Here is a 24,086-nt window from a genome sequence, read left to right as displayed (position 1 = left end):
TGTAAGTGGTTCAGTCTGTCCAAAGTCCTGAAAACTGACTAAAGCAGCTACAGAAGTAGAAAATAACATTTTTAGGCAATACTGTGTTCTAGGTCACATGTCTTACTTTATTCTATATATGAATTATTATTATTATTATTATTATTATTATTATTATTTATATATCTGTATAACATCTGTTATAAACTTCTCTTTGCAATAGAAGGGGCTGTTTTGAGAGAGAATATTTTGTATATACAAATGATACAATAAGTAAGAATGTTCAGCACATGAATGTTTTTTCTATCATTTCCAGCATAAAGATGACTAATGACAATAATTATAATATATCTTGGTGTGTTTTCCTTTGTAATCAACTTATTCAATGTCCTTGGTTTTCTTAAATCTGGAGGTCTATTTCCTTCCACAGTCATAAGAAGGTTTCAGCTGTTCTATCTTGAGATTTATAGTTCTTTCTATCTTCTGCTTCTTGGACTTTCATAATGTGCATATTGGTCTGCTTGATGGTATGCTAAACATTTCTTAAGCTTCTTTCACTTCTTCACATTTTTAAAAAGTATTTCTTCTCCTCCTAATGGAATTATTTCCAATGAATTGAGTTTGATAATCCTTCTGCGTGATATGTTCTCTTTTTGAACACCTCTAGTGAATCTTTTAGTTTCATTCTTGTGTTTTGCAGTTCTATGATCTGTGTCATCCTTTTAAAAAAACAAAAGCTGAATGTTTTCTCTGAGAAGTAAATGCTAATCCATAGTGGAAGAGGAGGATGAAGCAATTTTGGATTGTGCAGAGGGGAGTGAGGGGAGGTGAAGGGGTGTAGGGATGAGAAGTATGGTGAAATAAGATGGAGATTATTACCCTATGTACATGTATGCTTACACTAAAAAAAAAAAAAGATGTCTATGTAGAGCTAAAAAAATGTATTTTATTTCTTTGTTGAAATTTTAACTTTGTTTCTTGCATTTTTCTCTTAACTTTAGTAAGTTTCTTTATGATAGTTACTTTGAATTCTCTACCAGGTAAATCATATAAGTCTCAGTAGAGTTATTATTACTTCTTATTAATTTAAATATTATTAGTTATATGTAATTTCAGTTTCTGGACATTTACCTTATTCCTGGGGAACAACTTTGCCTGATTTCTCATTTTTCCTTGACTCTTTGTGTTGATATCTGCACATTAGGCCCTGCTCCCAGTTCACAGGCTAGCTTCATAGAGGAGAAGACCACCTATCAACCTGGACAGAGATTCCGGGGACATTTACTAGCCCCTTTCCTTCCCAGAGAGAAGCATAAAGTTTTTGAGCTCTTACTCTGGCTGAGCTGGAGCAGGAACTGTGGCACCTACAGTCCAACCCACTGTCTTTATTGTCCCCTAGGTGGCATCAGATCTATCAGAACTCCTGCACTGGTAAATAGTTGTTAGTCCATTGAACAGCCTCAGAGAAATTGGGGAACTAATTGTACAGGTCAACTCTTTCACTCCCCAGGAAGAAGCCAAGAGATGAAATCCCCCTCAGCCCTCCACACACATCTGCTCTGTGCTGAGAAATAGGGAAGATCTATGGCATCTTCTAATCCAAATTGCTGTCTGCCTTCCTCAGGTGGCTTGACTGTGTCAGAGCAGTTAGAGTTCCAAGGCTGGCAAGGCAGATTCTAGTTCTTTGGGAAGCCTTGGAGAAGTCAGGGTGTTAGATGCATGGATGAAATCTTTACCTTCCTAGGAGGTAACCGAGAATGGGGACTTTCATTTCATCTGCTCTCTATGGGGAGCAAGGGGAAAAATCTATGGTGGCAAGAGTTCAAGCTGTCATCTTCATTCTTCCTCAGATGGGTAAACGGTGCCAGACATTTAGAGCTACATGAGAGGCAAGATAGAACCCAGTCTTCTGAGGAAGCCCAGAGAAAAGATGGGGTACCAGATTCATGAACCATGAACCAATGGAGAAGCTGGGACCTATGGGGTTTCTTCCTGATCATATGATGCTATTCCCTGGGTAGAGATTCTGATGAATTATATCCTGAATCACCTTTTTGATTTTGATGAATCTAGCTTTACAGTCAACAACAGTGCAGGAGTCTTTTAATTAGTTTCTAGATGGCTTCCAAAGTAAATATGTCCATGAATTGTTGAGAAATAGGTATGTATGTCAGAGGAGAGAGAATGAAGAGCTTCCTATTACAACACCTTGCTGACATAAATCCAAAATTACTATATTCTTTAAAAGAGTACCACTGCCAAGCCCCAGGGCTAATCAATGAACTTCAAAGTAATACCAATGTATTCAACATATAATCCTTTGAGAATTAAGGAGGCCACAGATGTCACCTCTAACTTGTTTTTACCTATTTTACAAACACACACACACACACACACACACACACACACACACACACGGTTTAACCAATCATCTTTGAGAAATATTTGATGTTGGCAAGACTGGATCTCCACCAATAGTATTCATTAAGTTCATAGTACTTAGGCAAGATGATACTTGCTAAACACTACCTCTGGGTGATAGAAAAGAACATAGGTTAGCATATCTAAGTAGCTACTGTGTGGCAAGCTTGTCATCCACAGGGCATTGAGAACAAATTTTAAAAGGACATCCAGCAGTAAAGTGTTGGATAAAATGACCAATACTCTAAAGAAATTTAACACAGTTGTCCTGGGTGGGCCTTTGAAGGCAAAGTTGCCCTGACAGGGGAAGATTCTACATCTGTATCTGCGTCTTCAAACTAAGACGAAGACTACAGAATCTTCATGTGCTCTGCAAGAAACATCAGGTCACGTTTCTGTCTTGTCAGCAGTGATCTCTTAGCACATAGCAGATGTATCAAATTAGATTACTATGAAAATGAAACACAAATGTTTACATATATGATGTGTGGTCTTTTGATGACACAATGAAAACAGTCCTCAGTGACCAGTGCAAATCTGCCAAATCTCAGGAAAGAAATGGTTCTATTAGCAGATGCTAGGAAGAACAATTGCATGAGTTCTATATGGCTCCTTGGAGAGCAAAGACAGAGCTGATTAGCCCAAGACTGCTGCCATGATTTTCTACCATCTCTTCCCACCCCATCAATTCCTCATCTTCCTTACTCATCCACTAGATAAAGAATCAATGTACAGTTCACAAGATCATTTTTACTCATCGCTGAAAATAAAACAAGATTGGTAAGCACTGAACATGTCAAGGGCCCTCAATTCCCAATGACTTCCATTGTTAATGAAACTCCCTTTTGTTGCTAAATTTGTAAAGATGTTCTAATAACATTTTAGCAAAATGATTGCTCTGGGGACAGTTTAAGATCTCTTTGTATAAACCAAAGTCATTAGGAACAAATGAAAAAGCTCATTTGTTTGTAAAGCATGAGCAAAGAAACCCACAGAACCCATAGTTATGAACGGTACAAATGAGTCCTGTGAGACACTGGATATCAGGATTACAGGGAGAGAGAGCCCCTCCTAGTGAACATGAAAATTGTTTACAAAGATGTGAATATCCCCATGGTCATTTCTTTTTTTAACTGCTGCCTCAGAAGTAAATCTTATAATGGAATTTCATCATCTGTGAAGGAAATCTGCTTGTTTTTCTCCAGGTAAGGTATACATACATAAACAGTAACTTGGTCTCTCCTAACTACATTCATATAAGATGAATGGGGTAATGCTTAGCCAAAATGAAATGTCTTTATCTTTCTTATGGTAGTAACACTGCGAAAATTATTACCTAATTAGTCTAACTTGTACTATGGTTTTTATTCCATTCTCATTTTAAATAGGATTATGACAGAGTTCATTTGTATGATAAAAGTTTTGAAAGCACAGTAGTTGAGTATATCATTTTGAAATCATTTATTTTCATATTTCAGTGGTATGTTTAACTTTTAAAAAAAACTCTTGCTAAAAGCAAATGCCTGAAAACTAAATGTTTTGGAGGTAGGGGCTAAAAAATATTAAGTAGATAGAAAAAATAAAGACATAGAAATTTTTCTTTTAAGAATTTTTTTTTTCCTACTGAGTTAAAAAATAATGAAGTTTGTCTTAGTTAGTTACTGCTATAATGAATGTCACAGATTCAGTGGTTTATGAACAACAAAAATTTATTGCTCACAGTTCTGAAACCAGGGTACCAGTAAGGTCAGGGTTTGGTGAGGGTTTTCTTCAGGTATATAGAACACTGACTTCTCATTATAACTTCACAAGGCAGAAAGAGGACTGGGAGCTCTCTGAGGTCATTTTTAAAAATAAGGGTATTAATCCCATTTGTGAGGGTCCCACCCTCATGAGCTAACCAATACCCAAAGACCACACTTCCTAGTACTATGTCCTTGGCAATTAGGATGTCAACATATGAATTTTGGGGGAACACAAACATACAATCCATAACACTGGGGAAATAAGACTAAATTATAGTACATTGACACTTGAGTTAATAAATGAAAATAATGCAACGAACTGATTAAATTAAGACAAATAAATAAGAGAATTTCCAAAGATTTTTCTATGAGAATTTTTATTGTTATATTACTTTTTTTGCTAGATTATTTTTTAAAGTAAAAAAAAATAAAAAATCTGGATTCATCCAAGATAGCAACAATAAGGGACTGAATGCAGTTATGATACAAATAGCAACTAAGACTAATATAGTTTAATGTCTAATAATACATTGAAGTACATTATTATAGATAGACTGTAATAAATGTGTAAATTTGTAACATGTATAATACCAGCATGTTAACTTTAAAAAATAACATACTGTGTATGTGCAGAGGAGAAAAAGACTAAAAGAAATAAACAAGACAACATTAAAAACATTTTCCTCAAGGACTGGGTGTTATAGGCAACTAGTCATTTTATTAACTCATGTATTTCAAGTTTAATAAATGAACAACTTTTCCTAATACTGTGGAAATCAGCAAACCTATAATTAACATTTGTAAAGATAAGATTCTGCTACTATTAGAATAAAATACATCCAATATACAAGTATGATTGAATAAAATATAAAAATGATTTTGATAAATTTAAAATATCTTTCAGAGAAAAATTATACTTGCCAAAGGGAAAAAAACATTATTTTAAAATATAAATCTTGATACTTAATCAAAATATGAGTCTATTTCTAAGCAGGTTCTCAGCAGAACTAATTTGGCCAGTACCCGCCTCTAGGTTCAGGCAAGTCAAGGTCACTGCTCTGAGCTGTATTTTTCAACTTAATTGGACAGGGCTAAAGTACATGAGTTCTGAAGTCCCTTCCTGCTCTGTTAGTACAAGATTCTTTTCATTAGTGATTGTATTAACATTGAAATGTGGATTTAATTATTTTCAAAGACAATGAAAAATACGACTGAAACCATGAGCTGCTTTAAGAGTACCCCTTTCTTTCAGTAGCACTACACATGCCATTGATGTAGAATGGGGCCTAACATTTAATTAATTTTAATTAATTTACAATTCATTCATTCATTTGAAAGATCATTTGGGTACTCTAATTGAAAATTAAAAGCTTTGGTTGAGTTTTCATTGCCAATACCCCTAATCTTGTTCTTCCTTAAAAATACTTGCATTCTTCCCTCTCCCAGGGCAGATTCTTTGACTTTAAAGTATCAAACGAAAAATAACCTAAATTTGCAAAACTTGACCCTGTTCATAAGTGTCCCCTACCCCCATACCTTTATGCTTTCATTCTTCAGCTCTGTCTGCTGCTCAGTAAGCAGTCTTGAATAAAACTGAGGCTGTTTAGAAGGAATGTGTGACTCTGCACTGAAGTGTCAATTTGTTGATCTAGAAAATAGGGATGATCATTCCTTAGAAATTTTGTAATCATCTTTCCTAGTGTAGTTGTCAAATCAAATATGATGCCATGGAATTCATAGAACAACTTTGGCAGCCACAAGAAAAATTGCTTCTAGGTTCCTCTACCATGTTCCCAGCAAAGAGGGAACACAATCTCATCTGGAATGTCCAGCCAAGGACTGGTGATCACTAGTCCTCAACGTGGTTGAGGTACTTTTAATGCCACAGCTAGGACAGCTCTGTTTCTGTAGAATTCCCTCACTTATGCCCAGCCCTTGTTCATTCCCAGTGAACTTTAGGTATATATAATAACAAGGACTACAAAACATCAGAACAAACAAAAAGGCAGTTGCAAAACAGTCTGGATGACCCTTTGCACCTCAAAGAACTATGCTGGAGAAATCTGGTGGTGAATAGAACAAATACATTTAAAAGTATCTGAATGTGTTCTGAAAAATGTCCAATCCTTCTTCAAATTTTAATTTTGCATGTTTCAAAGTGGCATAGGCTCCTCTTTTTCTATGAGAAGAAAAAGAATTGCTGGTGTGGTGTGGTTTTAGTTCCTAACATCCTGAATATATCAAAAGATGGTGACTTTACTCCTTTTACATGGCTTTTAAAATTAAAGTGAATTTACTTTGAAAGGGATATTTGTGTTAAATTGAAATAATACACGTGGCATTATTTCTAAAATATTCAAGTCTGCTATTCTAGTAGCCATACAACTATGTGGTCAGGGAGAGGGACAATGAGGGCTAAGTATCTGGAATGTAAGACCACTTTATGAAATATAATGGCTAAAGCACATAAATAGAAACGAACTGATCCAGACACATTAAAAAGAAGAGGGTAAAAAGGAGACACAAAGAAAAAAGTAGAAAGGCAAAAAGAATAAGAAATGTACAGAGGAGAAAACACAGAGTGAGTGACAAGGATAAGAACAATAAAGAACTACAAAAAGGTAAAGGGAGAAAAAGTAAATAATTGAAGGAGGATGTTTGACTTGTCTGACATTTGCCTTTAGTCTGGATTAAACTTATCCTACTGAAAAACCTAGAATAATGATCTTTAACATTTCACAACTTAGAGCCCCTATGACTTTCTTGCCATATGACTAAAATCCATTCTACCCATAAGAGCTCAAACATACTTTTTTAAAAAAAGCAGAAAAATTAAGATATACATGATGACTCCTTAACAATGAGCAGAAGGCTGCCAATATAAATAGCTGTAAGAGCACAACGTAATTTCAAACTGAAGAGGTACATAGTTATGGTAGAAGCTGTGAAAGGGTTGGTAAATTACCCTAGTTATAGATGCCCGTGTTAAAAATTAGATGGCCTGTTTCCTGAAAATCACCTACCTGTCAACCATGGCTTTTGAACTCTGTCCTTAGTATGTAAGCTGCTTCTTCACTTAGCTCTGGTCAGGGCACTGTAAATCTAAATAGCTGCTATAATATGAAGTCTACATATATCACTAAAAGAAATGATGTTGTCTGGATCACAATAATTAGGAATCGGTACTTTAGTTTAACTGCTAAAATGAAAAATAAATGATGGAAATGACACATCAGTCGCAATGCAATAATAGATTCATAGCACTGTTATTTACACAGTGACCCAGGCCTAAGTGTCTATGAAAATTCTACTGGATTATATAGGGCTCCACCTCAACAAATAACATTTGTTGCCTGGGTGTAATTTATAGCAATAGTCATCATCTTTTGTATTCCTCATACAAAGGGTGAAAAATTACACAGATTTATTGTATCCATCAAAGTACCACTTCCATAAATGTGAAGGATGGGTGCAAATAAAGCTCACCTTCATAACTAATGCATTGTCAAAGTCATTTAGGTTAACAAGGCTGATTCTCCAGCTTACAAAGAATTGACTATCACAATTTAATCTCTCTCTCTCTCTTTTTTTTTTTTTTGGCATAACCACTAAACTGTTGTGAGAATGGTATGAGTCATGTATTCTTCTTCCTTGAAAAGTCTCTGGCCAAAAATAGATTTTCTTTTGGCCAAAGCAAATTTTATTATTTGTGTGTGTATGTGTGTGCATTTCCAAAAATGTAATTCTTAGTTTTTTGTAGCTTTAATTGATAGATTCAGTACATAAAAGAATGCTGTACTTTTAAAATAGAGAACATTCTTATGCATATCCAATCTGAGGTATTCTATGGCCTCACTGAAATATACTTTGACCTTCCTGTTATCTTTCCATGTGAAAAAGCAGTAAAATGCATGATAAATCTCATATACCTGCCTTTGAGGAATAAGGATTGATATGATTAAATTTCATAAATAGCTGGGAAAATCTGGTTCCTTTATGTGAAGTGATACAATATTACTGAAAACAAAATAACCTGCACTCTGGAGAAAAGGGGAATGGCATGAATAGTTGAAAAAAATTACATATTGGGCAAAAAGGCACATTTCAAATTGGGAGATGACCAAACTGTGGAAAATATACTAGTTGATTATTTTACAAAATAATTGCAGTGTGTAAAATGTATGTATGCAACTGGCAGGTACTGGCTATTGCCTGGTCCATCTCAGAAACAATGAGAAAAACAGCCCATGCCCACTCTGTATTTCAGGATAAAATAAGCAAGATTTATTTATATATGAAAATTAAATAGATATCACTTCCACATTTTTCTATTTGATTTTTTAATTATAAAAGAGTCTTCAAGGATTAGAAGAAGGAAAAGTTGGGGGAGTAGAAGAACTTAATCCTTAAAAAGGATCCTGAAAATGAATAAGGGTTCCTTGTTATAAACTTTAGGGAAATGTCTATACTTGTTCTATCTTCATACCAGGGACAACTCCTCTGTGTGTGAGAGAGTGTGTGTGTGTGTGTCCTGCATAATTAAAAAGATGATGTGATGATAGTTGATGATTATATATGTGCATTTTATGAGCAACAAGAAGGAACTGCCTTCTTGGCATTTCTTAGCCTTCTTTCTGTTATAAAAATCTTAAGGTATAACAGTAGGAAGAAGTTAAAGATAAAAGTTTAATTTGCAATATCTCCTTGAGATTCCACCTAAAAATAAATAAATAAATAAAACCCTTCAAAATACTGAACATAAGCCAAGTTTTGAATATAAGGCAGCAACTAAGGTGTGTTGTTAGTTTCCTGGGGCTGCCATAATAACTTACCATCAATTTGGTAGCTTAAAATAGAAATTTATCCTCTCAAAATCCTGATGGGAGAAATCTTAAATCAGGCTGGTTACTTCCATCTGGGAACTCTGAGGGCGAATCAGAACATGCCTTTCTCCTAGTCTTGCAGCTCCAGCAATTTGAAGTTCCTTGATTGCGGAGGTATCAATAGGATTTCTTCACACCACTTACCTCCTGATCACCCCAGGCCTTCTTTTCTATCACTTATAAAGATACTCATCGTTGGATTAAGGACTTTCCCTGATGATTCATTCTGAGATCTTCAACTTACATCTGCAAAGACCTTATTCCTAATAAGGTCTCATTCACGAGTAAGAGAATTTGGAGGTGTCTGTCAGAGACCTCTTTTCAACTCATGACAGTACAAGCATATGTTTTAAATTTTTCTCCTATTTCCAGGAAACTACAAGCCTTCAAAGTGCTAAGTTTCTGTTTTAGTCAGCTTTTGTGTCACTGTGACCCAAATACCTGACAAGTACAATATAGAGGAGGAAAAAATTATTTTGACTCTGTTTTAGGGTTTTTAATCCATAAACAACTGACTCATTGCTCTGGGCCCAAGGTAAGGCAGCACAGCATGGGGGAAGAGCCCAGTTCAGGAAAACTGAACAGTTCCTGGCAGTTCAGGAAGCAGAGGCAAGGAAGTTGAAGGGGCCATAGGGAAGATGTGCCCTTCAGGGGAGGCCCCCATTGCCTCACCTACTCCAGCCACCTGCCTAAGTCACAAACTTAGTTATTTCACTCAAACTGAGAAGGATTGATAGGGTTGCATCTTTTATAATTTAATGATTTCACCTCTGATAAATTTCACAAATTTAATTTGAGGGGGACACCTCATATACAAACCACGATCTTAAGGTATATATAAAACAACATTTGATACTTATAGATCATTTGTCATAATCATCATGAGGTTAAATAAATGCTATCATGTTATCATTAGAAATAAGATTAACATGAATTATTTGCACTTGGTTTGAGACAGACTGAATAATAAGTATAGATTCAATTCTACACCTTGATCACAAGGGGAAAAAATTAGCAGAAAGGAAATGTTGGTGTTGATGAAAGGCTCTCGTTAGTGATAACAGCAATGCTTACATTACTTTGGGGAAAAGGTGGAAGAAATCTTTTTTATAGGGGTTGATAATCATTGTAATTAACTTTATATTCAATATATCTGAATCTGTCAGTAGAATCTGCTCACTGTAAGAATGTTTTGGAAGCTACAGATATTTTTGATGGCTATTCAGACTTGGCTTAGTAAATAATAATGATTATCATTGTGAGTTTAATCAGCAATGCCCCCTGAATTCCTCATGTAAATCTATATTTGCTTTACACTTATTCTGTGATAATAAAGCTTTTTAAATAGTGCTGTTCTATAACTAATCAATAAGCACATATTTTGACAGATGACACAAAAGTTCAATAATAATGCTTGAAACTGGTATAAGGCAAATAGTAACAGCATCATAAGAAAATTATTATTGGCAGAAATGGGGAACCAATAATACTGTAAAGAAAAATCTTAGATGATGTCACCTTTGAAAAGCAGTTTCATAAAAATTAAAATATCTTGAAAAACTACTATTGACTATTTAACACTATGCAAGGTTAGTAATATAATTTTTTTTTAAAAAAAAGTAAAATGTAAGGCAAAAGCCCAAAGCATTGGGAAATGGAAAACAAGTAAATGATTATTTATGCATTTTAAGCTAGAATATAAAATTACTAATGCACTTAGATTAAAAACTAAATGTGACTATAAGAAAATGAATGGAAATATGCACTTACTGTGGTTACATTAGCTCTCATTAGGCAATTAAAGTCCCTGTAGCTTAAGAACTAATTTAAAAATATAAGAGATGAGTTGGTCCATCAACTAGGTCATTAGGTCAAATATTTATCCCATGATGAACTGAACTAAGTTAGCATGTACAAAATTCTCCAAACAGCAAGGGAAGGTGGCACTTTTGGTGTGATTTCTGAGAAGCTTAGGGAAAAGAGGACTTTAAAAGTCCTCATCTATATATAGTTATAGCTACTATTTAAATAATTTAAATATATTGAGACCTATACTTATTCAAGGGTAAGTTAAGTAGTGATTACTGGCTATGAAAAGGATTTTCAGCTTGACAAAAGAATTCATAATAGCACAACTACTACATTCTATATTTTTAATCTACCTACATGGTTTTCACAAAATGCATGCTTGGAATTGTACTCTATGCTTTGACTAGAGATCTCTTAAAGCTGTGGTGAAGGTGCATAATCAATTAATTGAGATTTTTGCTCCTCTCAGCAAATAATATGAAAACAAACAGATGAGCTGAAAAAACTTTTAGAGGATGTCCTTGTGTTCATACAGATTCTGCCCAATCAGCTAAAACTTTTGAAATCCCACGAATGTAATCTTGAGAAAGGATATTGAGCATAAAGACCATTTTAACATACTATTGCTTGTATTTAACACCTACTTTCCTTCTTAGCTTCAGGAACCTGTACCTTTCAGGTAGACCTCAGATCAATTGCAGCTCTGCAGGAAAGTCACCCTGACTGACAGCTCAAGTTTTCCCTTGCTGGTACACCTTCCATCTGACTCACATCACAGTTAAAAATCATACATTATTTGTATGAATTTGATTAGCACTGGCCAACTCCATTAGATGGACTGTAAGGCCAGAACCATGTTCTTTGTTCACCATTGGATCCCCAGTATCTTTCTGCACAGACCTGGGACATGGCAGAGGCTTAGAATATATTTGATATCTGAATCAAGTACTTTATTAAGAGTTTTAATTAATATAAGTTAAAATAAGTAGACTTAGAACTGTGGAAAAATATGAAAAATATTTTATTTTAGAAATATAGTTGAAAGTTAAAAATCAAGTTAACTATTATCCAGATATCCCATTATTCAAGTGTAGACCTGCAAAGCTGGCCCAGCAACACTGCACCTGTCATGATAACAGAAGCAGTATGCTAAAGGTTTTGCTTCTTAGCCTTAAAGACTACCCAGGGATAAACTGATAATAAGGTCTCAATAATGGTAATGATGTGGATGATAACAGTAAATGCCAAGGGTTCTAATGACATGATCTGATGACTCACAGCCAAGTTCTAAGTCTCTCTTTGGTTATGGAGGTGATAATTTACAAGGAGATGACCAGCTATAACTCTAGAAGTTATAAAGTTCCTCAGCAGAAAGGTGAGGGAAAGAAGGATATTCTTTCTGCCCCCCCCCCCAGCATATTATTCAAGTAGAAATAAAAGTGTTGCAAATTTTGCTCCAGGGAAAATGGAAAGTACTTTTTAAATCTGCATTGCAAATAATCCACATAGGTTTTAAAATACATTTTTCCTTTCACCTCAATGGGCCTGTTATAAAGAGTGTTTAGAGTAGAATATGCACACACATGAAATGAAGAGTATGTGAAGCTCTCTATTAGAAGTCTCCCATACTAGGCAAATATTAAATCAAGACTAGCCAAACAGAATGGTGTGGGACACTGTACTACTTCAGATGCAAGAAAAAATATGATAACAAAAATAGCTCAATTTAAGCCACTTAACATAATCCACTGAGAGTATAATCACTTTTTTTACAGCATCCTTTCTAAATCCTTAACACTTAAAAATTAAATAATTTTGATATTCTGATGAAAATTAAAATTTTATGCCAGAGTTCAGTAGGAGGTAAAGAGACACATAACTTGAAAAGGCAGTATTAGCTACCTAGTAAAACAGTATTCTAAGTCAAATACTTAACCATATGTAAGAAAAAGAACAAAACTCACTTCAAAACTAACTTCCTACATTATAATACAAAATAGAGTATAAGTAGTTGTATATTTAAAAGGGAAATGAGTAAAAATATAATTAAGAATTATGTAAGGTTCCTGGGAACACATATAACAATAAATTCCAGATGTAAAATCTTTAAATATATACCATTTTAAAATATCTGTTTCTATGGTTATTCCTATATATTTAAATAAACACAAAGGTCCTTGGATTTTTAGTAAAAGTGATTATAATAAATGAAAATAAAGATTTATGAAGGTTAATAGAAGAATAATTTAGAGCATCCTATAAAATCTAAGTTCCAAGAGCTACAACTAATATCTGGGCTATATCCAGTTATTCAGTGTTGTGATTTCTCAATTCTCTTTCCTTACATATATCCCTTGCCTAGTAATCTCTTTTACTTCTAATTCTTTCAGTTTCTATCACATAGGAGTGCAGTAGTCTTCAAATGAGGTGTTTGTCCCTGTGTGGATAAAGGAAGAATTTCCAAGGTCTACCCTACATTATGAGGAGTGTTATGGTAATCGAATTCCAAAGTCCTGAACTTTCTTAAGCACACATTCCTTCTCTTTCAACTTTCACCTTTCCAAGGGTTCCTTGTAATTCACTGGCAAAGAGAAAATTCTAAACATTGGTGTTGATGCTTAGGAAATGAGCTTTTGAATCTTTAAATTAATTGCTTTCATAAAATTTGAAGAAAGGCCTAATGAAGTTGTCAGATGATAATTAAAAATTTTTGGTAATTGATTACTATGTGGTATCTGGCACAAAACTTAGAAAGATTGTGAAGAAATATGTCACATTGCTATAATAAAACCTTTTATTACCATCTACTTATTTTTATGTATATTATTTCTCAGCACTTCAACATAAAATAGGAATAAAATTGATGATAAAACTTTTCACATTCTAGCAATGAATAATACTTATCTAAAATATATAAACTAATTGGAAAAGGGATACTGTTTTTACTTTTATATTTAAAAAAAAATTAATTTTGTTTGCAAAATAATTTATCAAGTTAACAATCTTAATGATAGCTCAATTTACAAAACAATTTAACAAGTTTTGTGATAAAATGATTTTCTTATATGAGTTTTTTCCAGAGAGATATCATATAATACTCAATAAAATATTTACAAGTAACACTATATAAGAACTCAAGTTTGGAAAAGGAAGAATGATACAAAATCCATAGAACTTAAGAACTTAATCATATTTTTAAATGGCTAATAATAATTTTTTAAAAAACATAAGTTGTGTGGTTTAGATTCCAATAGATACATTTAAAGGACTTAAAATGATTTTACTTTAAAATGTCCTTATTAGAATAAGATATGTTTGTATAAATATGTCAAAATAGACTTTACTGTCATGTGTAACTAAAAAGAACAAAGTATAAAAAGCAAAAATAAAGTCTATTACAATATTCTAGAAGTTAAATCTTTAACATTATTTAAATACATGATGGAACTTAAACATTATTTTAGGGACTATATGTGCACAAAATTTGAGCCCTAACAAATAATTCTACCAAATTGCCTTTAATGACTTCCTTTCTCTTACTCAAAAATACAATCATTAACTTCTGTCATCCTTCCTTCCTCAATAATGTTCAATGATCTCTGCTTCTTTCATTTCCACTATCAGTTCCCAGGACTAGACGTTTTTCCTAATATCCTTGCATTGATCAAATTTCCATGGGAGAAAATACCACAGATCTCTATTTGGTTGCACTTATTCTGACTTTCATTTTTAGCTTTGTGTGACTGTTTTGAATATTCACAAAGGCAGGAACCATCAATTTTTGCATGCACAAAGGCAGGAACCATGCATTTTTACCACTTGCCAAGTAACAGTGGACAACATTAGTTCAGTGAGTGAATGCTGCATTCCAAGTGTCTGAGTGCCTAACACAGTATTTGTTCAATATAAATTTATCAAATGCATGAACAAATGAATATATGCCCTTTGACTAAATAATCAAAAAACCCCACAATTAGACCTAGTATAGGGAAATTGCATATTTTTTCACACACAGTTATTTATGAAAATGTGGACTGTTAGAGCTAAAATAAACACTGGAGGTTTGGGGGTACAATCTCATTTTAGAAACATGATTGAGACTCTGAGAAGTTAATTAACTTTTTCCAAAGCCACATCTGTTCAATGATAAAAGCAGGATCAAAACCTATTTCCTTACCCCAGATTACTAGTGGTGTAGGTATCCCTGTGCTTTTCATTACTCCGTACAAACTCCTGCTGGGTTCACTCCTCCTCAAAACACCTATGCTCGTCAATAAACTCTGAAACTGCATTTCTGGTTGGTGTAAGAACCTCAGCCTCTGATCCTTTGGTGTGGAACAACTTAAAACAATAGGAAAAGAAAGAGCAATGTAAAGCCCTAAGGAAACAGGACCATGGGAACCTTGGAGATAAGAACACCTAGTTAGCATCTATGTCTTAGAGGAAGAAAACACAAGGTTTCTGAATTTGATACATTGAGGCCATAATGGAAAGAAAACTTGTCCCTCCACCTTTATATTATTACATGAGAAAGCAAACATTGATGGACAAAGATCAGATGCAAAGAAAGATAGCTTATCTGGACCTCTTTTTCAGTATGAGATAAGATGAGTTATAGCTGATGAAGGGACATTTGCCATCAATAGCAACTGGTTAAGTATGAAAAAAGGCAATATTTACTTATAGGCCAAGATAGGGAGTATTTCTTAAAGTAGAAGGGAGGGGAAAATGTGCTCCTGTTCCTAATTGAGAATCTCTATGATAACATTTCATTTTATATTTCACATCCTTATAATCCACCAAAATTAGAGCATGCAGGACTAACATGGAAGGCATTCAATAAATGTGAATGTCTGTACTTAACTATTTAAAATGCACACCACCCATTACAAAGAGATAGTTAAAACAAACAGAAGGCCACTCTAAAGATCACTGCTTCACCATTACCTGCAAGGGTTAGGTATTACACAGCATTCTTGCACTAAACTCTCATAAGCTGAGTGATTGATAATTTTATTGCTGTTTTTTCAGAAGAAGAAGCTAAAGGACTTTCCCAAGGTTGTGCAGTAGAATAACTTCAATTTGATCTCAAGTGTCTCAGACTATGAAGATGGTAACCTTTGCCATGTCAGTAGTTCCCAAAGTGTAGTCCCCAGACTAGCACCATCGCCATTACTTGGGAACTGTTTAAAAAAATCCAAATTCTTGGGTCCAAATCTATACTAACAAACTCTAGGGGTGGATCCCAACAAACTTAACAGGTTTCCCTGATGATTCTGATATATGATCAAGTATAAGAACCACTGGCTTATGCCATGTAGCCTGATGTGCATAGAAATATTCTTACACTCATGGCAGAGAGTACTTAAAGTATGTTAGGTGGTTTTTATTTTTCTACCATTTTTGAAACATGGCAATTTGGTATACCGAGGAACCACAAGCACTAGGGATGGGGGCAGGTTGACTGGATATAGAAGCCCAGCTCTACCACCTATGATTATATAATCTTGGCCAGGTGTATAAGCTCTATAAGTTTTTGATTTGGCTTTGTTAAAAATGAAAACAAAAATGGTGAGATTATACGCTAAAAGCACTTAGTGCCTGAAGTGTAATAAACATTCAATAAAGTAAATAAATACAGCTTTGATTATGACAATAATATTAGTAACATTATGATTAATTGCCTGAGTGGTGAGGCTTATGAATTATGTATGCTGCAAAGCTCCACAGAGGCTCTGCTACCTATAATTTTTATTGTAGAATGGTCTTAATTTTTTCCAGTTTTATAATGAACTTCCAATTGATTTCAATTCAGTGAACATTTACTGTGTAGAAGTACTGTGCTATTTCAGGATATTTTAAAAGTAGAGTCAAGACACTTTTCAGATAAAGTCTTCAATTTATAGTTAGGGTAAGGATATACTGTCTACTGAGTAAATCTTTCAATTAAATATGCTAAATCTTTACCTTATTTTGGCTTAAAGTTTTTGTTGCATCTTTCAACAATATTTAAAAAATAATGAATTATTGTGCACACACATTTAATTTCAGTTTAAATTTTTTACTTAGAGAACATTCCATAATGCCATATTATCTTTGCATAGTCAACTGTATAACCCAGTAGTGCTTGAATGCAGAGATTTTTCAAATAGTAATTCATCTTCAGTAGCAATATATTCCTTATATTTTATTGAGGGAAACCTAGGCTTTTCAGGTCTTATTGATTTGCATTAACAAATGAAAGAAGCCACTTTCTATCCCTTTTTTTAATGATTTTTATATGTACAAAAAGATAATCATCTTTTCATTTTTAAAAGAAAAATACTACCAGGTCTCATAAGCTCCTTTCCTAGCTCATGTTTCCAGCGCCCCACCCCCCATTGGTATTATTCTCCACAAATACTTGACATTTTGTCTCCTTTCTGAAATGTGTCTTTCTGCTGAACTTGGTCTGCAAATCGTAGCGTAACAAGACCTGAATGAAGCTCAATCTGTTTTCATGCATGACATCACCATTACTATTCAACACACCAGAGCAGCTAAACATTTTAACAGGGATCAGGATGTCAACTCTTTCAATTTATTATCCACTATAACTCTGTGATTTTTCCCTCTACAGTTACCATCTCTAGGCCTTTATTGCACATTTTAGTTCCATTATCCCTCCTTTCCCCTCCTTTCATGTGGTCCCATTTTCCAGATTTTAACATCTGATTTTAACCCTCTCTCTAATGTAGAAAGATTACACTGCACAGTTGCACAGCACTCCAAAGATCTGTAACCCCCACAACTTCCATGATTCACTCTTCTTTATATTTACTATCATAAATATACATTTCTCCAAATATTTATAAGTAGTACTATATACCTCGAGTGCTTTTTTTTTTAGAGAGAGAATTTTTAATATTTTTATTTTTTCAGTTTTTGATGGACACATCTTATTTTTATATGGTGCTGAGGATCGAACCCAGCACCCCATGCATGCCAGGTGAGCGCATTATAGCTTGAGCCACATCCCCAGCCCAAGTGCTTTTTTTTAAGATGATTTTTTTCAGGTCACTCTTTTTAAGGTTCCAGTTAGATAAACAAAAATAAATAAAAACAAAAAGGTTGATTGGCCTATTGCTGTAGGCACATTTAAAAAGAAATCTTGTTATTTTCTTCTTTGACTTAAGAATGTTTAACTAAGCACCAAGGATCCATAGGATTGCATAACTGTTTTATTGTTAAGCATTAAACTGTTATGCACGACATACAGATTAAACCTCTAATCTTCACACATAGCTAGCTTGGTGGGTATCATATGCCCTTGCTGCTGGAAGTCACCTGTGAGACTGAGGCAAGTTATAGGTTTGGTTAAGCAAATCTTAGTAAACATAGTTACTTTCCCTCGGCATGCATACTTGTCCAGTTACAAAAGAATACAAAGCAAAGAATATAAACACAGGAAGGAACTGATAAAAGAATCTTAAAATGTTTGAACCAAACTGATTTATTTTGCCATGAAAAAAATAACAGAGCTATCAAAACCAAAATTACCTGATTCCTTATGTATGAACTTTCATTCATAAGGAAATTATAGAAGCAATGGATTATTCAAGTTAACAAGTAAAAGAAAAAAATGACTATACTTTTTAAATTAACCAGCAACTTACGTGCTTTCTGCTTGGAATCCCCATCAGCCTACCTTACATATTCATACAAACCCATTCCTGCCTGTAACCCAGTGCTCTCCATCTAACAAAGTCCTACTCATCCTTCTGAGAGTAAGAGTTCCCCAAGACAGTAATTCTTCCCTTTGTTGTATTTACACTCTATCCTGTGCTTAGTTCTTGCTTCATATATAAAACTGTAACTGAATCTTCTATCAATTTTGAACACCTCTTCTCTTGAATTTACTATTAACACCTAATAGTGATAGTTGCTCATCAATTTTTTTTAAATAAATGAATCTTTTAAAAATATCATTTCCCAGCTAGGCACCATGGCATTTGCCTGTAATCCCAGTGATTTTGGGAAGGTGAGGCAGGAGAATCTTAAGTTGGAGTTCATATTCATAATTTAGCAAAACATGGCAACTTAGCAAAACCCCGTCTCCAAAAAAAAAAAAAAATTAAAAAGTACTGGGGATGTAGCACAGCGGTATTGTGCCCCAAGGTTCAATATCCAATGCGTATAATAATAGCAATAATAGTATTTTCCTCAGAACTATATTTTAAAAATGAAGGTACTCGCATTAGGCTTGAAGTTTTCTAGAGAAGTTATGGTTATGCTGTGGTGTAAACCAGGTCTTAATAAAATGGTAAATAAAAATATATTCACTTGGAATCTCATGAAAGGGTTTGTGAAAACAATTACCAGTTCTAAGAAAAGGCACATGTGTGTAGCAAAATAAAAACAAACTATACAAAAGTAAAAGATAGGAAGTAGAGACAATTATTTCTAATTAATATAGTTCATCTTTTTTCTGTGTGTGTGTGTATATATATATATATATATATATATATCTTAATAAAATTTTGGATTATTGATTTTAAATAATTGTTTTCATAGTCTAAGTATATGCAGTAGAATTGAAGAGTGTGGCAAAAATAAGGAAAAAAGTTCTTACAAAGTGTTCAGGTCTAATAGAATAGTTTTCAGAAGACTTAGCACAAAGGACAATCATTAGTAAAAGTTTAAAAAATGAGGACACTTTAGGTCTAGAGAAGACTGATGACAGATTTAATCCCTGTCTCCAAATACATGATGGATCAACCGACAGATGATAGTGATAAAATAATTTCCTTCTTGGCTTAATGTAAGATCAGAGACAATTAACTCAAAGGGCAAACAGGAAAGTGCTACATAAGGTGAGGGAGTGTGACAAATGACTAAATATTGCAGTGAGAGATTTCCCTCAGAGACCTTTAGAAGAGACTAACCACCCTTTGATTTGGAGTGATATATTAAAATAAATCCAAATGACTCTTAACAAGACAAACACTAACTTGTTCCTTAAGTAAGTTACACGACTGTAATCCTCCATGTTTATATAGAACAAGTCTCTTTATTTGTTGCCCATGGGGTCATCCCATCCACCCTGTCAGGGACCAGCTCATTGTCACATGTGAAATAGCATCGTCCACATGAATTGCCTCTCAATGCTCCCTAATTCCTCTTCCTTCCCCTCTGACTCTAGTTAGTCATGGAAGCCAGAAGCTGGAGAAAAATGACATCAGTTGCTCACAGTATAAAAACAAAAGGACCCTAAAATCCCTTGGAAGTTTAAGGTCACCTTTAAAAGGTTTAAAAGACTTGTTGTTGGAAGGCCAATGATCTGTGTTTTTTATTTTTTATTTTTTGCTTAATATTAATTTTATTAACATGTGACATTTAGTGCAAATTTTTTTTGCTTAAAATTAATTCTACTGAATAATTTTAACCTCATATTTTATATTAAAATTGAGTATTATACCATTCTAAGATAAGATAGAAGAGGAAGGTCATTGTCAAGGGTCACCGAAAGAGTAAAGGTCTCTTTTTATAACCTTTTTGTTTTAAATATTAAACATTTGTTATGCTACTTTGTTGATAACATATTACTTGGAGTTGTTTTATGAATAAATGCCACAACCTTTATAAAGAATCTTAGACTTTGGACTGAATTTAATTATTTTGTTTTATGAGACAGCAGAGCTACTACACTTGAAATAAGGTGCCATCTTACATGTATACAGAAAGAAGGGCTGGATTCAGAAGAAAGCATAAAACTTGAAACTTTGCAGAGATGAGTGCACTGTGGCTCTCATGCTGCTGCTTTGTAAGCTGTGAGCCTGAAACACAGTTTAGCTGTGCATTTTCCTTCCTTGTTTTTCTCCATTTGATAAATGGAATGCACCCACCAACATCTGAAAGCACCATTAAATAATATCAGAAAAACAGGATTTAGTTCACCTTACCTGTTCCTGTTGCTGGAAATCCAATCTGAAATGAGTGTTGATGCCTGCTGGTGACAGTGCTTATTGCCAAAGCTGCATGCCAGCATTATCACTTCCCTACGCAGTTCTCTGGATACCATCAAAGGGAGAAGAAATAAAAAGCAGTGTTACTACTGGAGAGAAGGTCAGGGTAATTCATTGCATAAACAGATAAGTAAATTATAACAAAAAAATAGTTTTTAGATATGGAAGTCCTAGGCTGTTGAGTAAAAGACAAATAAATGGACAGAGTGAAATGTTTGACACACTATGCCTTCTCTGAAGACATCACTCCAATGAGGGGCATGGGTTCTGATCTCAGTATCACAATAAAGGCAGAACTTAAATTAAAACTTAGCAAGGAAGTCCCTTTGTGTGGTAGAAACTGTTACTCAGCAGCTGTCTTCCCAGGCAAATGAAATGCAAAATGTAGAATGAAAGAAAGGTAGTTTCATGCTGCTAATGTCACAATGGTACTAAAAGAATGTTACTGTACAGTTCTGGGGGAAGAGAAGAGAATCAGAAAATAAAACGGTACTCATGTTGGTAGGATGCTTGAACAAGAGATCCATTAAAATTATTTTTCGGCCATCCAAGCTTAATGTAGGTTGTTGCGACTTGCTTTAAAATATATTCCTAAATGGGGTGGAGGTGGATTAGAAGAAATAAGGATACTGTTAGTTTCAAATTCTTCCATCCTGACAATTAAAATTCACAATTAAAATATTGCAAATCTATCTACCTTTAAATATCAGTAAAATTCCAGGCACTGCAACACTCTATTATACTTCTATTCAACTTAGTATTTCAAAATAGAAAATAAGGACAAGATACTATTGGAATGGTAGAAATACACTTGCCTACTGAATGACTAAGTAATTCGCACTATTAAATATTTTAGCTGACAATTTTTGTAACAAAATGAGGAAAATGAGGAATATTGAAAATGACACTCCTGCATACATATATCCAAATGTATGTAGATACATTTTATGAAAATGAGCATCTAATACTTATGCATTTCATGTCAATAGAGTACACTTAATGCAAAGCTGTTATGTTGGCCCAGCCAATAACCTAGCATTGTTGAAGTTGAGACACACAAACTACTTTCCTGTAATGATATGTTATTACGGAGTCAACAGTCTATTCAACCAATGATGTATTTAAATATCAATACCAATGTATGTATGATACACTCTTCCTCCCTTTAATGTGGTCCTTGAATTTTGTCAAAGGAATGAAAGCACCGAAATTACAGTAAAAGCAGTTCTTAACTTTACAAAAATTGAGGTATTTGACATGATACACTATTCTAAAATACAAATATATACAAAAAAAATGTATTTTACTTTTATAGAAGTTTCACATTACAGTGTTTCTGTGTTAAGGAGAAAGAGAAGAGTAATATGTCTCTCTGTAGCAGATAAAATTATACCCAAACTGTAATGACCCATTTCTTTGCATGTCTGTTATAAAGGCCTAGAAAAAACTAATAACACTGAAAAGTCAATCCAAGATTATTTTCACTAAAATAAAAAAGAAAGAAAGAAATGGATAGAGCTCCTTTCCTGCAGGCTTAGGACAAGAAAACAGGAAATAATTCTGATGGCCAACAAACAACTAAATGGCTCTAATAAACAGATTTCATGTCGTGGCAATGCAGTTTTGAGTAATTCCAAATGTGTAGGTTAGTTAACAGAATCAGTATGTCATAAAGCATTGGGTAATTTTATAAAATTCAGTGCAGGCTCTTAACTAAAGAAAAACAAATAATGCACAAAGGTAATAGCATAGTGCTAAGAAATTTAGGAATTAAAAGCTCATCAGCATTACCTAATCCTAATAATATTCTAAATGATTATTAAATCAGATTAGGAGGTTCAGCCTTGCAATTTGGGTTTACTCGGCTTTGAGTTTAGAAACTCTGGTCAGGTAACATTTTGAAATGTTTGTCATGCATTCATGTCTATGTGGATTATCTGTTGTTTGCTCTCCTGTATCCCCTTGGACCCAATTATGAATGGGCTTTTGCCTCAATGTTGATCTTATCCTTGTTAATTAAGGAAGTGAATTGGATTCACCATGGTCTTTGGATAAAAATAATGACTAAGAATCTTGATTGAAACTGTCTATATTCTGTTAAGATCTTTGGGATCCCTCCACTCAGGTTAAGTCCTTTGTGAACACGGAGCCCGTTAACTCAGGAAAGTTAAGTTTAAACTTCACGGATTTGCCATGTATATTCCTTCTTAAATTCTAAAGCATTTAAGCTTAATTGACACTTTTAGGCCAGAACAAAAGGTAACATGTATTAAATTTTTTCTTCAAATAATTGTCATTCGTATTGCATAGAAAATCAAGCCAAAAATGATAACATAAACTAGCAAAAGAAATGAAAATAACTCAGGATCAGTTGTATACAGCAGATAATAAGAAAATGGTTTATCTTCTGAAAATTAGGAAGAAGAAATTATATATTTTTACATTGAAGACATTGTAGTTCTCCATGCGGTCCAGTAATTTATCTAGAGGATAAAGGGCTCTGCTGGCAGCGTGCCAAGGAAGAAAATCCTTCTCCTCAGACAGGTATCTGATAATCTCTAGAGGAATATTCTGAGGCAAATAGCCAGCCCTGCACAGTCAGAAGAAAGCTAATGTTAATTATATGCAGAAAAGATAAACAATAGTGCAAAAAATAAAGATTTGGCTTATGCAAATAAAAGGTTGAAAGCAAGATTCATCACAGTATATCATAAAAATAAAATGAGTGACTTTTTAAACAAAAGTCTTACTTAGGATGCTGGTGCCTCTTAATATATACAAAGTTAAAAATTTACATGAGCACAAACACATCAGAATGCATATTTTGAAATAAGGTAATAATTATAGATTTTATACCAACCCTAAGTTTTTTCCTTCACAGAAGTAACAAATAATTGAAAAGAATAGATTTCTACAGTGTAATTTCTGTTACTCAATGCATTCCCTTTACTTTTAATGTAGTTCTATGTAATGACATTTAATGCAGATCGTTTTCAAAAACAATGAAATTAAAGTGCCAATCCATATTTTTAGTGTCTCTTTTTTAGATTATAATACAAGTATTCCTAAAATCCGTTTTAATTGGTTTCTGTAACACCTACAAAAATCAAAATTAGGTTTTAATGAGTTCCAAATTTTTAATATGTAAAAAAAAAAAAAAACAGACTCTCCCTCTTTACTCTTTTCCTTTTCTTATAGATGTTGTGGCACCTGGGGAACCAATATCAGATTCTTTACAAAAGACA

General features: G+C 33.8%; 1 protein-coding gene across 1 annotated transcript in view; it reads right to left on the bottom strand.

Annotated features, from left to right (window-relative positions):
* The window catches only part of Trhde (thyrotropin releasing hormone degrading enzyme), a 382,015-nt gene that overhangs the window by 12,165 nt on the left and 345,764 nt on the right, over positions 1 to 24,086 (bottom strand). Inside the window, exons 13-15 of the mRNA XM_076853121.1 lie at positions 23,284 to 23,431; positions 21,335 to 21,432; positions 20,779 to 20,886 (exon numbers count right to left, since the gene is read on the bottom strand). Of these exons, the coding sequence (XP_076709236.1) occupies positions 20,779 to 20,886; positions 21,335 to 21,432; positions 23,284 to 23,431 (354 nt within the window). The remainder of the gene's footprint in view (positions 1 to 20,778; positions 20,887 to 21,334; positions 21,433 to 23,283; positions 23,432 to 24,086) is intronic.

This window comes from Callospermophilus lateralis, chromosome 4, assembly GCF_048772815.1.
Source record: "Callospermophilus lateralis isolate mCalLat2 chromosome 4, mCalLat2.hap1, whole genome shotgun sequence".
Lineage (NCBI taxonomy): Eukaryota > Metazoa > Chordata > Mammalia > Rodentia > Sciuridae > Callospermophilus > Callospermophilus lateralis.
This window is presented reverse-complemented; position numbering and strand designations above follow the sequence as displayed.